General features: G+C 36.5%; 1 protein-coding gene across 3 annotated transcripts in view; it reads right to left on the bottom strand.

Annotated features, from left to right (window-relative positions):
• Nucleotides 1–13,842, bottom strand: part of DIAPH2 (diaphanous related formin 2) — a 203,845-nt gene that overhangs the window by 178,464 nt on the left and 11,539 nt on the right. The window contains exons 2-5 of one of the 3 annotated variants that reach the window (XM_054075439.1): nucleotides 9,690–9,722; nucleotides 7,136–7,312; nucleotides 5,554–5,658; nucleotides 1,223–1,243 (exon numbers count right to left, since the gene is read on the bottom strand). In XM_054075439.1, the coding sequence (XP_053931414.1) occupies nucleotides 1,223–1,243; nucleotides 5,554–5,658; nucleotides 7,136–7,312; nucleotides 9,690–9,722 (336 nt within the window). The remainder of the gene's footprint in view (nucleotides 1–1,222; nucleotides 1,244–5,553; nucleotides 5,659–7,135; nucleotides 7,313–9,689; nucleotides 9,723–13,842) is intronic. The other 2 variants (XM_054075440.1, XM_054075441.1) reach the window with 2 other exon arrangements.

Raw genomic sequence — 13,842 nt, 5'->3', positions numbered from 1 at the left:
AAATGCTATTGGCTCTTGAAGTAGAAACTGGAAGCTTACACCATTCACATTCACTACAACTGTAACTATTAGCCAAACACATTAATTCAGCCTATTAAAAAAAGAACTAACAAGATAATCCTACATCTACATTAATGCCTTACAGATAAACAGGTGTGCAGCTGCCATTTCAGTGTAATTATCACTGCTGAGAAAAGCAAGGAAAGGTTACTTTGCAGGCAGCTAAAATGGCAAGCAGATACCAGCACTTGAGAGCCCAGGTAAAACTCCAATAAGTTAATGCTCCCTGTAAACAGGCAAGCCTCTGCAATTGTCACAACCCAACAGTCCCAGCATCAACAGCCCAAGATTCTCCTCCTTCCTAACCACAGGAAATGTGTACATCTTCAGGAAAATAACTACAAATGCCAGCAGATGTAATCAACTCCCAAAGGATGAATCCTGTAAAAAAATACACTGAGAAGCAGCATGCCAAGATGCATGCATGCATTTTTTAAGCAACATGCAGAAGCCATACTCTAAGAGCCATGTTCCTTATTTTACTATTTCACAAGTTATTTGTGCAAAAACATGCTTTCACTGCATAACTATTTTTGCTTTCCATCAGACCCTGAATTAAAAGGCACAGGGAAGAAAACAGATAATATTATAGAATTCACTCCCCATGCTGCATAAACCAGTTTCCTTTATAAAATAGTTTCTTCACAAAGCAGTTGTTCAGGCTAACTCTTATCATAAGAAAAATCAAGTGGTAGCAAGAATTATTTCGAACTAGTTTTAATGCACTGAACTGGAGAATTAATAATTTGTCACAATAAATTGTGACTACTAACAATTAGGACATCAAGCATGCCCATGTCTAAGCAGATTGAAGTAAGCCAAATACTGTAAATTTATATCTTCAAGCGATTGCCATGAATAAAAAGCCTAAATTATATTCATTGAATTGTTGCTCACCATGAGCAGATGAGTTCTCAGCGAGTTTGAAATACTTAGAAATAGATTCCTGAAAAGTTAAGAACCCTCAAAAGTGCAATCAACAACCTTACACTGGCAAGAGAAACATGACTGAGGTAGTTGATAATTGTTTTGATAAAACAAGGATTCAGTTATGCCCACTGAACTTTTAAATATAAAGTAAAAGTTCAAAATATTCAAGCCTAACCTCTAAAACTGGAAGCGTATTCATAAGAAAAGACAAAACTATCATGTTCGTACTCACCGGAACTTTACTTCCGACTATCTGCATGCAGTGGTCAGCCAAGAGAGGTTATTGTGTAAAAGAGATAATAATAATAATGTATAAATAAACACAGCAAAGTACTTAGTAGGATGTAGCATCACACAAACTTTTCAGTGTTTAATCATTAGTAGCAGTTACATTCTTTTATTAAACTGTCTAAGAGTTACCCCTTCCCAACAGGAAAACAGTAGTTCTACTCTAGAAGAAATAATGTGCAATTCTTATGCTCTGCTGCTGAGTCATTAGTATTTTACACATTTATAAGAAAATAACTAAATACCTAACCTGACATTTACGTCTTGAAAGATTAAAAGATGTGCCATTTTGTTAACGTTTTCAGGTCACATATTTTATGTTTGACACTGAGAAAACTAGAGAAAATCTAATGGCATACTGACTTCTACATAGAACAACTTCATTTATTATGGAGCTTTTGATTGATTTAGATGATGTCATCACTGAATTTAAGTCTTCATAATCAAAAACATAGCCTACAGTTATAAATTTAACTTGCATTTCAGAAAATCTCATATGGCATTTTTCTTCAACTGCTCAGTATGGATGCTTTTAATTACACGGATAATTAAACAGTGATTTACAGAATGACATGTCCTTTTACCACGGAACTGCATCTCTGCATATTCACGAACATGAAGCTGACTTTACACAGAAGGAACTCTCTAGAAAGACAGCATAACTCTACCCTATCACTTCTCACTAATGACCATGTTCCTCTGGACACCAGGACTAGAAACTTCTGCCTAAGTATCACTGGCCTTTCCTTGTTGGCTATTTGCTACAATTTGGTAGCAGAAATTCAGTGAACAGCCACTTTAATTTGATTTAGAGACTGAGACAGCATGATTTCAGATCTTCATGTGATTGTATCTGTTCAGCCTCTACCCCACTTCATTTTCTACTCTTATCTCTTGCGTTATTCTTTTAGGAAGTCTTTCGGAAGACAGAAGTCACTTCAAGTCTTTCACAATCACCTCTTCCTGATGAAGCTTCCTCTAGAAGCAGAAGATGGACTGTCATCATCAGACAAACTCTTTCCCAAACTTACTAGCTGCTTCTCTCATTAATGTTCAACTCATTCAATATGGCATGAGACACCATCAAGTTCACTTCTGAAATAGAATTCTGAGCCTTCACCATTTCCCAGGTACAATACCCAAGGTCAACAACATATCTCTTCAAGCAAGAACAGCTATCAGAAGCACAGATAATCACTTCACATGAAAGCTTATTAGCTTCTATCCTTCCTCCACCGCACTAGGAAAAGGAAAGCTTTTTTCATCCATTGAAAATAAAGGTTTTCTTTCTCAGTTAGAACTCTGAGGACAGTATGGTGTTTCAGAAAAGCATGGAAAACGTGCTGCAGACAGCACACAAGGCAGAGGAAGTGAAGCATCAAATTTTAAAATAGTTTGGTTAAGACAGCATCAGCAAATGAGAGTGATATTTTCAACTGAGTGGAGAGAGCTCAAAAGCCTAGCTAAAACAAACATGAAATGAATTGCAAGAAAAGTCACATCAACTGTTAGGGGTGCTTTGTGAGCTCTAAGCAGAAGAAAAGGCCTGAATATTTTCAAGACAAAAAAGTAAAACAAGTGAATAATTATCTGTGACCAAAACAAAGGCAGAAAACTTGAAGAAAGATCAATTTGAATACGATCAGCATTTTCATGGAAGACAAGCCTGAAGACGGCCTGAAGAAAAGAAAGTTTGACAACTCGTGATGCAGTAAAAATTGGTTAGGGCTTGAATTCAACTAAGCAGAAGTATACCCTAACTTCACAGGAGACAAAATAAGCAGTCAAAATTAGGTTTTTGCTTTACTGTAAGATCCCAATCAACTTTTTACAATTGAGCTCTACATTATTTTTTAAAATAAATTTAAATTAGCTAATAAAAGCTAAATAAGCGTTAACACCCTATAGAAAGGTCATTCATATTTCCGAACAACCTTAAAATATTCCATTCAAATGCTGCGATTCAATTGCAACAAGGACTTGCAGAAGCACACGAACTTTGTTACAAGCTGTTTTTCCATTAGGAAAAACATTTTGCATACATATTAAACAACCATACCACCGCTGACCTAAGTTGAAAGCAAACATTCCTTTATGAGGACATTTTGGAATTTTTGTTTTTCAATTGTTAGAACATTTTGGCAAATATATCCCCTGTGTCATTAAGTTTTTCCTGTTGCAGCACATAGGGTGGCAGCAATGCATCCATTACAACTTTCAGCAGTTAGACATGCAATGGTAGCCATGCTTTTCTTACTCAGTTAGAAAACTACGGTAACTTGAGGCAGCTAAATTTCAATATTGCTATATTAAGGAGAGATCGTTATCGTCTAGCTGTTTTGGGGGAAAGAACTGCAAGTGCTTTCATTGTCAAAGTTTCTAGTGCTTCAAAGTATTTTTTGCATACTAACAAAAATTTGAGATTTAATATTGATCACAAAGTGAAGACAAAAACCTTATAACACACAGTCGATAGTTCCCGACGATAACCTAGGCAAAGTACGTAACAGGAAATTTCATAATATTCACTGCATAAGCTTGAATAATTCTCCAATAGCTTGCATGTTTGCTAGACCAGGCTTCAAGCACAGGATTCCTTCCAGGGCAGGCTGCGGATTTTCTTTAAGGTGAACTCATGTAAGAACATGACCCTTCTCAGAAATGTAAATCACCATTTTCACATTATAATGCAAGTTTTTCCTCAATTAAGTTTATAGAGTTTAATGCAAAGCACTGGCATTTAATAAGCAGTTATCATTACGGCCTTATTTTTTTTTAAATTTAACTCTGCACAGTTGACTTTAAAGGTTAAAACAAAACCAAGTCAACTGTACTGCTTGCAGTCCATATTTATAGTTACATAAGGCAAACATCAATACAATTTTGTTTGTCACTTCATTTCACCAAGAAACAGATTATTATTTAATGCTATCTCTATTTAGCACTCAGACTCAGCTCTGTAGAGTGGCTATCAGTGCTGCCATTATGTACCTGAAGAACTAGTCCATGTCGTCTTCATATCCAGTAATCTTTCATTGCACGCAATGACAATAAGGTGTGAAACAAAGATGAGATTCATCTTAAATTCCAACTACGAGAACACACGTTGCCTGATTTTACTGAAGAACTACGCTGATAGCAAATTTTGTTACATTAAGTTTACTATTGCACCTTGGATACACAAAGCTAACCCTCACCACTTCTCCCCAATACTGCAATACATTCAGTTGCTTAGAATTAACCACTAGCCTCAAATTCTTTATACAAAAAACAGCAGCACAAACCTGGACAACAGCTATTTCTAAGGAAATCAAAACATATGTCTCTCTATCTGCATCATCCAACTTTGATGAACTTTTGTGGTATATTCTTCTTTTACATGATAAGAACTCTATTTGCAATAGTCAACACACAGAAAGCATTACTGTTTTATTTTCTAAATTACTAGTACCAATAATCCCATTGCAGAAAATAAATTGCAGCTTTCAATGTTTGAAACTGTATTTCTCCACCCCAGCAAACACTGGGGCACCCAATGGCTCTCTTTTGGCACCCCAAAACAGACAGATTTGAAAAATTCTGCACAAAGCACCCTTCAACTACGGGTTAATCAATCAACTTAAGTACAGAGAACAATCAACATAAATCAAAGGTCTGAATATAATTTTTCTACACAAAATGTAATTTGAAACTTGTTTTAAGACCATTCTTTCACTAAAAGGATCATTCAATTTACCAGAATATTGCTTACTAGAATATTTAACACAGTCTTCAAACCATCTACAGTACTCGGCACGTTCAAATTACACTAAAAAAATGAGCTTTCTTTCAATTTTAAAAACTTTCAACATTTTAACTCTATTTTTAACACTGTAAATTGCACATCCAGTGCATATGTCATTAATGAAACCATAAAGTCATGCTATCCATTCCAAAAACTTCTGGTACCAAAAATTGCTAAGAGGAACTCCACAGAACCGCAGCTCAGGTTCTACCAATCACTCTACATCACTGGATTTAAAAAAACTCTTACTATTTACAAGCAAGCATCAAGATTTTACACTGCCCAACAACTGAGATACAAACTGACCTTCCAGAAGCAGCAGCAAACATTTAAAAGTATATTAGTTAAGTACAGACGTATTCATTCTTTTACTACTACTTTCAGAAGATAATTGCAGAGAAAAAATAATGGAAGTTTCAAGCTTGAAAACGTGTAACACTCAGCAATCTAAGCCTCTTACTTTCATCTGTCTTGGAGAGGTGACTACTTACGGATTTGGCAGTTGCAGAAATGTACTGGACAACCATTTCCCGTTTTGTGGTCAAGTCTTTATCTCTCAAAGGAGCTTTACGTTCCTCATTTAGATTCATGTCTTCCTGCAAAAGAAACAGATTGCACAACTTCAAGATACTATTTCATGCTTTTTATTAGTCTTTGCTATTGTAATACTTCTTTTCTTAAACAAATGGCTCACTTCTAAACGAACTGAGTGCCTTTCTCCACCTTGCCTGCATCTCAGTTTGTATAATTCTGAGCTACCCGATTTTCACTTTTAGTTCTGTCACTGCAAGTGTCCACCAATTTCAAGACTCAGCCAAAATTGTAATTGAATCGAGGGTAGTTGCCATCAGTGAAATCTGCCTTGATAAACAAAACTAGAGGACAAACAAAAAAAATTCTACACCTCAAGTTGAGCACATAAGCATTAGCAATTGTGATGCTCCTGTGTTTATGAAATCACAATGGACACAATTCCTGCATTATAGAGTCAGAAGGCTGTTATTTATTATGCAGACTGTCAGCTTGTGGCAGGGGTAGATGTCAATGTGTTCCAAATGGTATATTTTAAACATACCTACAAACCCAAATATTCTGCCAGATTCTATCTAAAGATGGCAGTGTCAACTTAACAACTGGCTAAATACAATATGTAGTTACTACTAGACATGACTTGCATTGCTATTAAAAGTCAAAGCAGCTACAAATTAGCAAGTAAGACCAGTAAATATTACCCCAACAACTTACTATCCAAGGAATTTTTCAAGGAATTATTAGTTTCTGGAAGACAGACCTATTGTCTGCTTCAATCAACCTAACCTGGAATAATTAAAAACTAATTCCTTAATGTAAGTAACAAATCAAGCAAGTATAACACTTATCCAGTCTTTCAAAAGATATTCACGACATCATTGAGCAGAACAGAGCTACACAACAGAACAGAACACTTCTTTGGCCATACTGACTGTGCAGAAGTTTACAAAAACTTTGAAGAATAATACCGAAAACAGTATTTGCAACAATCCTCAAGATATTTCATTTCCTTATACTTCATGTATTGACTGCAATATGCACGGCAGAATCAATAAACACGTACTTCCAAAGTCTGTTTCAGTATTACGAATACAAAAACATGCTTAAGAGAGGAATCACAAACTTTGACAAGTGATCCCAAGACAAAATATTCAAAGACGATAGAAAAATACAGCTTTCTATACATTCAGATTTTATTCCTGCAAATTACTGTTTTCCAAAAGGTATCTACTTGAGTTTATTAAAAACTACCCCTCAACAGCAGTGTAGCTACTGCAATTAAGGTCTAGAGAGGTTATCTCAATAAAGCACTGAATAGCTTATGACTTTTTTTTGGCTTTTAACTCTTCAGAAATAGACCAAGCAATTTAAACATACATAATACTAGCATTCTATGAGTTACTCAACTGTTCACGTGCCAAATTTAGACAGGTCTTTTAGGCCTATGCTATGCCCTCCCAAGACGTTAATACTTAGAAAAACTAAATGCCAACATGAGCACAAATTAAAATCTCGTAACACAAAAGTAGCACGTCATCTCACCATCATTTTTTCAAAGAGATCCATAACTTCTTTTTCTGATAAGTTCATGCAACGTTCATCCACAAGTGCCTGGGCAAGCGGGATTTCACTTATAGAAGGTTGAGAGTCAATAGGATGCTGAATGAGAGGCTTCTCTTTTTTCACTGCAGATTTTCTGAAGCTCGTTATTCTGTCACGCTGCAAAGACATCCATATAAAAATAAGTAAAAACACGAATATAGTAAATCAGTCAATTACACAGTAGTAATACACACACTTTCAGTTAATCCAAGCAGCAGAGGTAAAGCTCAAACTGAACTGTAAGTAAAAATACTCTAACATTAAGAGGTTACTTGTGACAGAAAGACAACAACATTTAAGGTAAATTCATAACAGGTCACATGCAAAAAGGATATAGCTGTCTCGCAGTTTCAAAAGTACACCATCTACGTTTAACTCTCAGCATTTCAAAATCTTGAGTTCATCTTCTCACATTACTCCCTAATTATCCTGATAGTGAATAAATATGGTACCACAAAGGTAATGTCCAAGCGTTCCTTCACCTGAAGAGCTATAAGTCTTTGGAAGACAAGTGAAAAAGGCAGCGTTGGGAAGGAGGTACTCACAAGTTCATCAGGCTTATAAAAAAATCCTGCTAAAGTAAAACGAAGTTTGTAGAGGAATTAATGCTCCAAGTACAGTTCACAATTCCTTGCAGTATTTTTGAGTATGAACTCCTGAAATTAGTGCATAATTTTAAAAAGCAAGGTAATGGATTACTCACACTGAAGCAGCCATCCACAGTTAAATACGCGTAACAAACATTAGTAAAAGCGCACCATACAGTCTGCAATGTCATCTCACTAAGTAAGGCTGACTTGGTTTATGCCTTATACCAAACCTCCAGCTTTATGGTTTTTTAATGCATGCTTACTTAGTTAATTTGTTAATAGTGGAAACAACTAACAAGAGCAACTTCCTCATAAGGCTGTTTACTACTGTAGCATTAACATATAAGTCTATCCTGAATAGTCAGCATTTTTTTTACTTAATATTACTGTCTTTATATATATATGTATGCCTATTTTGAGAACGTTACGTCTTTGGCAATTATTTTAAATTAATTATTTACATCAACAAATACTAGAGTATTTGTTTCAGGCATTGAACAGCCTTATGAAGATGTGCTTTCACCTAACAGCAGCTTATGTAGGGTTACCAAGTATCATAGCAGTTATCATCACAATCTCTATGAGGGAATGTAAATGAAAATTACTAGTCTCTGTAACTGAACAACCTCAGTGAGGAGTGAAAAGTTTAATGGAGTATTTCATTTGCAGATTTGGATTCTTTTTCCATTAGTCCCATCAGTAGTAGAGAAATTTGACAGTGTTGTGGAATATGGGGAAGAAAAGGGTTGTTTGTTATTACTGTTTTGTTTGTTATTACTGTTTTGTTTCTTTTTCTTGGTTGGTTTGTTTCTTTTTCTGCTTTGGTTTTGTGTTGGTTTTTGAGATCCTCCACACTATCTTCAACTTTTGAACGGAAAGTGTCCCTAGATAAGCTGCATGCCCTCTGAATTTCTTTGTGGGTCTTCTGGTTTTGTTTGTTGTTTTGAGAGGAGGAAGGCTGGGTTTGGGTTTTCTTCTTCCTTATAAGTCTTACATTTGTGGACAGAAACACATTACCTACAAGGATACTACTGATGTCTTCAACAAGGCAAGAACTTTACTTTAATCCCATTTTTTTTTCCTTATTAGAATAGTTTACTTAACATTTTTTTGAAGCTTAAATTAGAGCATAGTCTATTGAAAAGGCCAAAGATAGGACACTGTGCCCAGGAGGCAAAATCCAAAATCACATAAAATGTAGTTTTACTGTTCATTTACATTAAAATGCCCATTTAGCAGTCACACTCAAAAAAAAAATAATTAATATCAATTTTACAACACTGATCTGTTTCAAGCAGATCTTACTAAAACCAAATTGTTTTTAATCCGATGGCAACAGTGTGATCACCTTAAAGTCATAAATCAATCTTCTACATGATTACTATGTAGAATTTGTTCATCTCAGATATATAAGTGATTATTAACTATGTGGTCAAGTATTATATACAGAAAATAAAAGCTCAATTTTAGTGAAATCAACTCCGGTAAGCTTCTGTAAAAATACTCTGCAACAGGCGTCAAAGTATTCAGATTTATGAAGTTACTGCTACTGAACTCAAACTTGAATTCAAACTTGTTGTTTGAACCATAGTGCAAACTTATTACACAAAATGGTTCCACTTGTATCGTCTGGCAACTAACCTAAAGAACCACTGCAAATTCTTTACTGTTAAAAAAAGGTCAAGAGAAATAACACTCATAGTTTAAAAAGCTTCTCCAAATACATATGAGTAATTACTCTTCCTCAAATGAAGTTGCAACTCTTTGGGAATACTAACTCAATTTTCTGACATCTAATCCTTCATATCCTTATAAGCACATGTCATATTGTCCACAACATTTGGAGTAAAATAGCATGCAGTGCGGAGTTACCATTGCGAGATAAGATGTTACAAAGACCTTACCACATCATCTGCCAAAGTTTTTATTTGAATATTCTATTAAAAAAAAAAACACACACACAAATCAAAGAAATAAGACAGTGTTACCTACTGTTTCAGAATAAAGTATATGTATTTCATGTAATCCAATACTAAAACCCCCCAAAATTTCAATAAGTGTTGTAACAGAACTGTAGCTAAATGAGCATGGAATCGATCACATTTTACACAAATAAAAAAAGCATCCCATTTCACCCTGTCTTTTCACTATTTAGCCCAAGGACCAGAAGCCTGTATAGCCTTAGTACCCCCACTCTTAAAAAGCTTTCCAAAACAAACATGGACTACTAGAATCAAACTGTGTCAGCAGATCACTGTGACATTCTCCGTTCTAATAGAGTTTGAGACTTAGAGCTGAGGAGAAATTCCTGTGCCGCAGCTTTCTGAGCTTTCTGCCAATTTCTCCTTAACAGCGACTTACGTCAACTGATAGATGGACTGGTTAAAACCAGAGCACTGATGATGCATAAAGCAGCCACTACTACCCCTCCCCTCCTTCCCTCCCTAAAACAGCCTCGCTTTTTCCTTAACGGCAGTAAAACCCTGCTGACAAAGATGACCAGCTTCATGGCCCAGACAGCAATCCACAGTGCATACCAATATTAACAATAATATAAAAGAAGTACTTGGATATTAAGCATTGTTCAATTTACACTGAGCAGTCATGAGCAGATAATTAAGGTCTACCACTTTGGGGAAGAGGCAGGGAGGATATCTTAAAACAAACAAACAAACAGAAAAAAAACCCAGCTGTATATGAGTAAGTATGGCAGTTGATCCACAATAACACCACCCTGCAAGTCATTGGTATGGAAAAAGCGACCCTATTTGCTTGGGCAGCAAGGTTGCACATTTCTTGCTTATGCTCTCACCAGCTGAAACGATCAGGGTGCTTCTCATCAATGCCCCATGCTACTGTGTACCATTAACACAGAGGTAGAGTTCCATCAACACACACCACACAGCATTTCACTTCCCCCCTTGGTGGAAGATATTAATACACTCTGCTCCTTCTAATTCCACTTTCTGTCTCCTTGCTACAGTTGTCAATATTCTATTTCTGAAATAAAGAAATTTACAAGACTATATTAAGAGGGGAGAAGGCATCAAAGTAGGAAGGAGAAATGACACATTCATATTTTAGAAATACAATGAACACAAGCATTAAGAGGTATCCAGGACAGTGAGGTGGACTCCATCCAGTGACTTGTTTATTGATTTGCAGCGGGATCACAGAGGTGACCAGAAGTGCAAAAGCAAGGCAAACTTATAGGCTGAGATAAGAGACAGTTTAACAAGTGAAGGGAAAAAAACATATATAAAGAAACAAACTATGCAAAAGCCATTCCTCACCACCAGCAGACCAATACCTAACCAGCCTCTGAGCAACTGCTGCTTTGGAAAAAAATTCCTCCTCACCGCCCCTGGTTTTCTTGCATGACATATGGCGTGGAACACCTCCTTGGTCACTTTGGACCCGTTGTCCTGGCTGCGTCCCCTCCCAACCTCCAGATCACCCCATCCTACTTCTGCGGGGGGGGGGGGGGGGGGGGGGGGGGGGGGGGGAAGACAGTAAGAAGCAGAAGGTCTTGGCACTAAGTCCTGTTCTGTTTGGCAGAACCTAAAACACCGGTGTTTTATCGACACAATACAAACCTACAACAGCACCATATGGGCTTCCATGAAAAAATAAACTCTATCCCAGCCCAACTCTGTACAGATAGCAGGGATAAAATCTTACTCTCTTACTACTCCCAATGTTGACACCAAACTTTCATCTTCCTTACTGATAGATTCCAATCTCTTCTCAAATCTGCACCTGTATTTTTGTTTTCTGGACTTAGCCAGAGTTAAGAGCAAGTAATCATGAAATCAAAACTAAGATGTCCTTACTTGAGAAAACAGACCTTTTATTTTTCATTTGGATTATTGAACAAGAAGTCCAAATGAAATAAGGCCTAACTGTGACTTCAACACAGAGAAAGCTATGTTAGCAACAAGTTCCAAAACTCTGTATCCTTTTTAGTAGTCACTTGAACTTTTTTTTCCCCCCCTTATCACTTAAGTACTGTCAATCTCTCCCAGAACCTGGAACAGAATAATCTACTTCATCTCTACATTTATATTGTATTTGTCACTCAAACTCCTCTGTGCCAAACAGAGAATACTGAAGCGGTATACCACACAGCACTTTTTCAGACATCTCAAGCTCACTTCCCAGATCTCCTTATGGTGCACAAGCTACATTGCAGCCAGTAGCTACTAAAGGCAATGAATACATTTAACAGGTAGAAGAGAAACTGCACGTAGCTAGAGGCAGAGGCAAGGCAGTTACGTACCTGCAGATTCTCACCTACACACCATTTTGACAGTCTCTTGCACTAACAAAGAAATCAGACTTGCAGCCAGACTTACGAGCATAAACCAAATGTAGTTTACCTCCCAAGGAGGAAGTTTAAGACATTGTAGTTTTTCTAGTCAGCCCTTTACCACTGTTCTTTCAGCCATCCCTAAGACAGCCTAAGCATCACAAGATGAAAAGAAATCAAACCTCTCCTAGCTTGTTCAAGACAATAACTACCCAATTTTCAAAGCAACATAAAGGCAAAGGTTTTGCAAAAGTCTCTACGGTAAAGCATTTCCAGATAAGGGATATCAAATGAATATTTTTATATATAAACACACATATGCATGTTAAAACAGCAGCATATCGTATCTCTCTCCTAGTTTTAAGTATCAAAACGCAAGATGCTCACTTCCACCACAAAAATGAAATCAACTCACAGTCTACCACACGTATGATGAAGCAGCGATCAGCTGGGTTCCTTCCAAACTTAACAGCAATTTCCATGCAACTGCACACTGCTCAGGCAAACCATGGTATGCTGCAACACCCACTTCTGCACACAGGCTACAAAATCTGCTAACAGCTCCAACTGCTACTAGGAATCCTCATTTACTAAGGGCAACAAACAGTAACTTGGCCTTCTCTTAACTTAATTATTTTTAAACTAATATGATATGACTGTTTTCTAAAATTTATCTGGACTTGAACATCAGCCAAAGACATTGTAAAACTTCACTCAAGGAGAAGTATGTTTCAATTGGCTGCAAATAAATTTGCATAGAACCAGGAAGGGAATAAGGTCCCACAGGAGTACCCAAACCAAGGGAGTTTAAAGGGTAAACCCCAAAACTGGTTACAAAGTACAAAAGTACAAGAAAGTTTTGCACCACCTTATTTTAAGTCCTACAGGCACAAAATAGAATTTACTCCTACAATCTCTGTTCTTCAGTACAGAGAATGAGTAACTTTCCCATCAGACAAATTCATCCATCTGTTAACATATTCCATTTTGTAATTAAACATTAAAAGTTACCTAGGAAATTGTGGAGAGATGCCAGAAACACATTAGGTGATGTGCAGAATCTACAACTATACACTCATTTAGGACCTTCAAGATCTTTATCCATGACAAACTATACTTGGCAAAAATGTAATTCACAAAACGTTTGCTTTCTAGCAATTTTTTGCCACTCCAAGAAGCATTCATCAGTTTTTCAAATATAACCTGAAACTATTGTTGTAATCAATCAGGTATATCAAGATAGTTGAAGTTAGTAACACCAATAGTTCACACTTTTTCATTTGGTCTATATGACACCACATTCTTGTTTGCTTTGCACCTGTTGACTTAATAAATACCTTAAATATGTATTATTTAAATCATTAAATTATGTCTTATTCTATAACCTAAACATGAAGGTAAACATTCATTCCTTAGGGCACTACAAAGGGAGATCAAGAAGTATATGGACACTTCACAACACGCTGCCAAAACGAAGCTGGGAAGCTACTCGCACTGACAGCACAAAGGCAGCACAAGAAGTCAGTGCTCCAAGTGGAAGACAGCAGCCACAGTCCCAATCAGGAAGCTGCCTGGTTTTCTCCAATTACTCTTGTTTTTTCCACAGGAGACAAATCATCCAGAAATGAGTAATAATAGGAAAAGAAGTTAAACAACTCCTCATGCTAAATAAAGCCAGAGGTGACTAGTAATTATTAACAGCAGAGGGCACCAATTCATTCATAAATCATCACACTTGAAGTCTGAAT

The sequence above is a fragment of the Cuculus canorus genome, chromosome 10 (assembly GCF_017976375.1).
Source record: "Cuculus canorus isolate bCucCan1 chromosome 10, bCucCan1.pri, whole genome shotgun sequence".
NCBI lineage: Eukaryota > Metazoa > Chordata > Aves > Cuculiformes > Cuculidae > Cuculus > Cuculus canorus.
The sequence above is the reverse complement of the archived record's forward strand: the minus strand, read 5'-3'. Positions and strand labels throughout refer to the sequence as shown.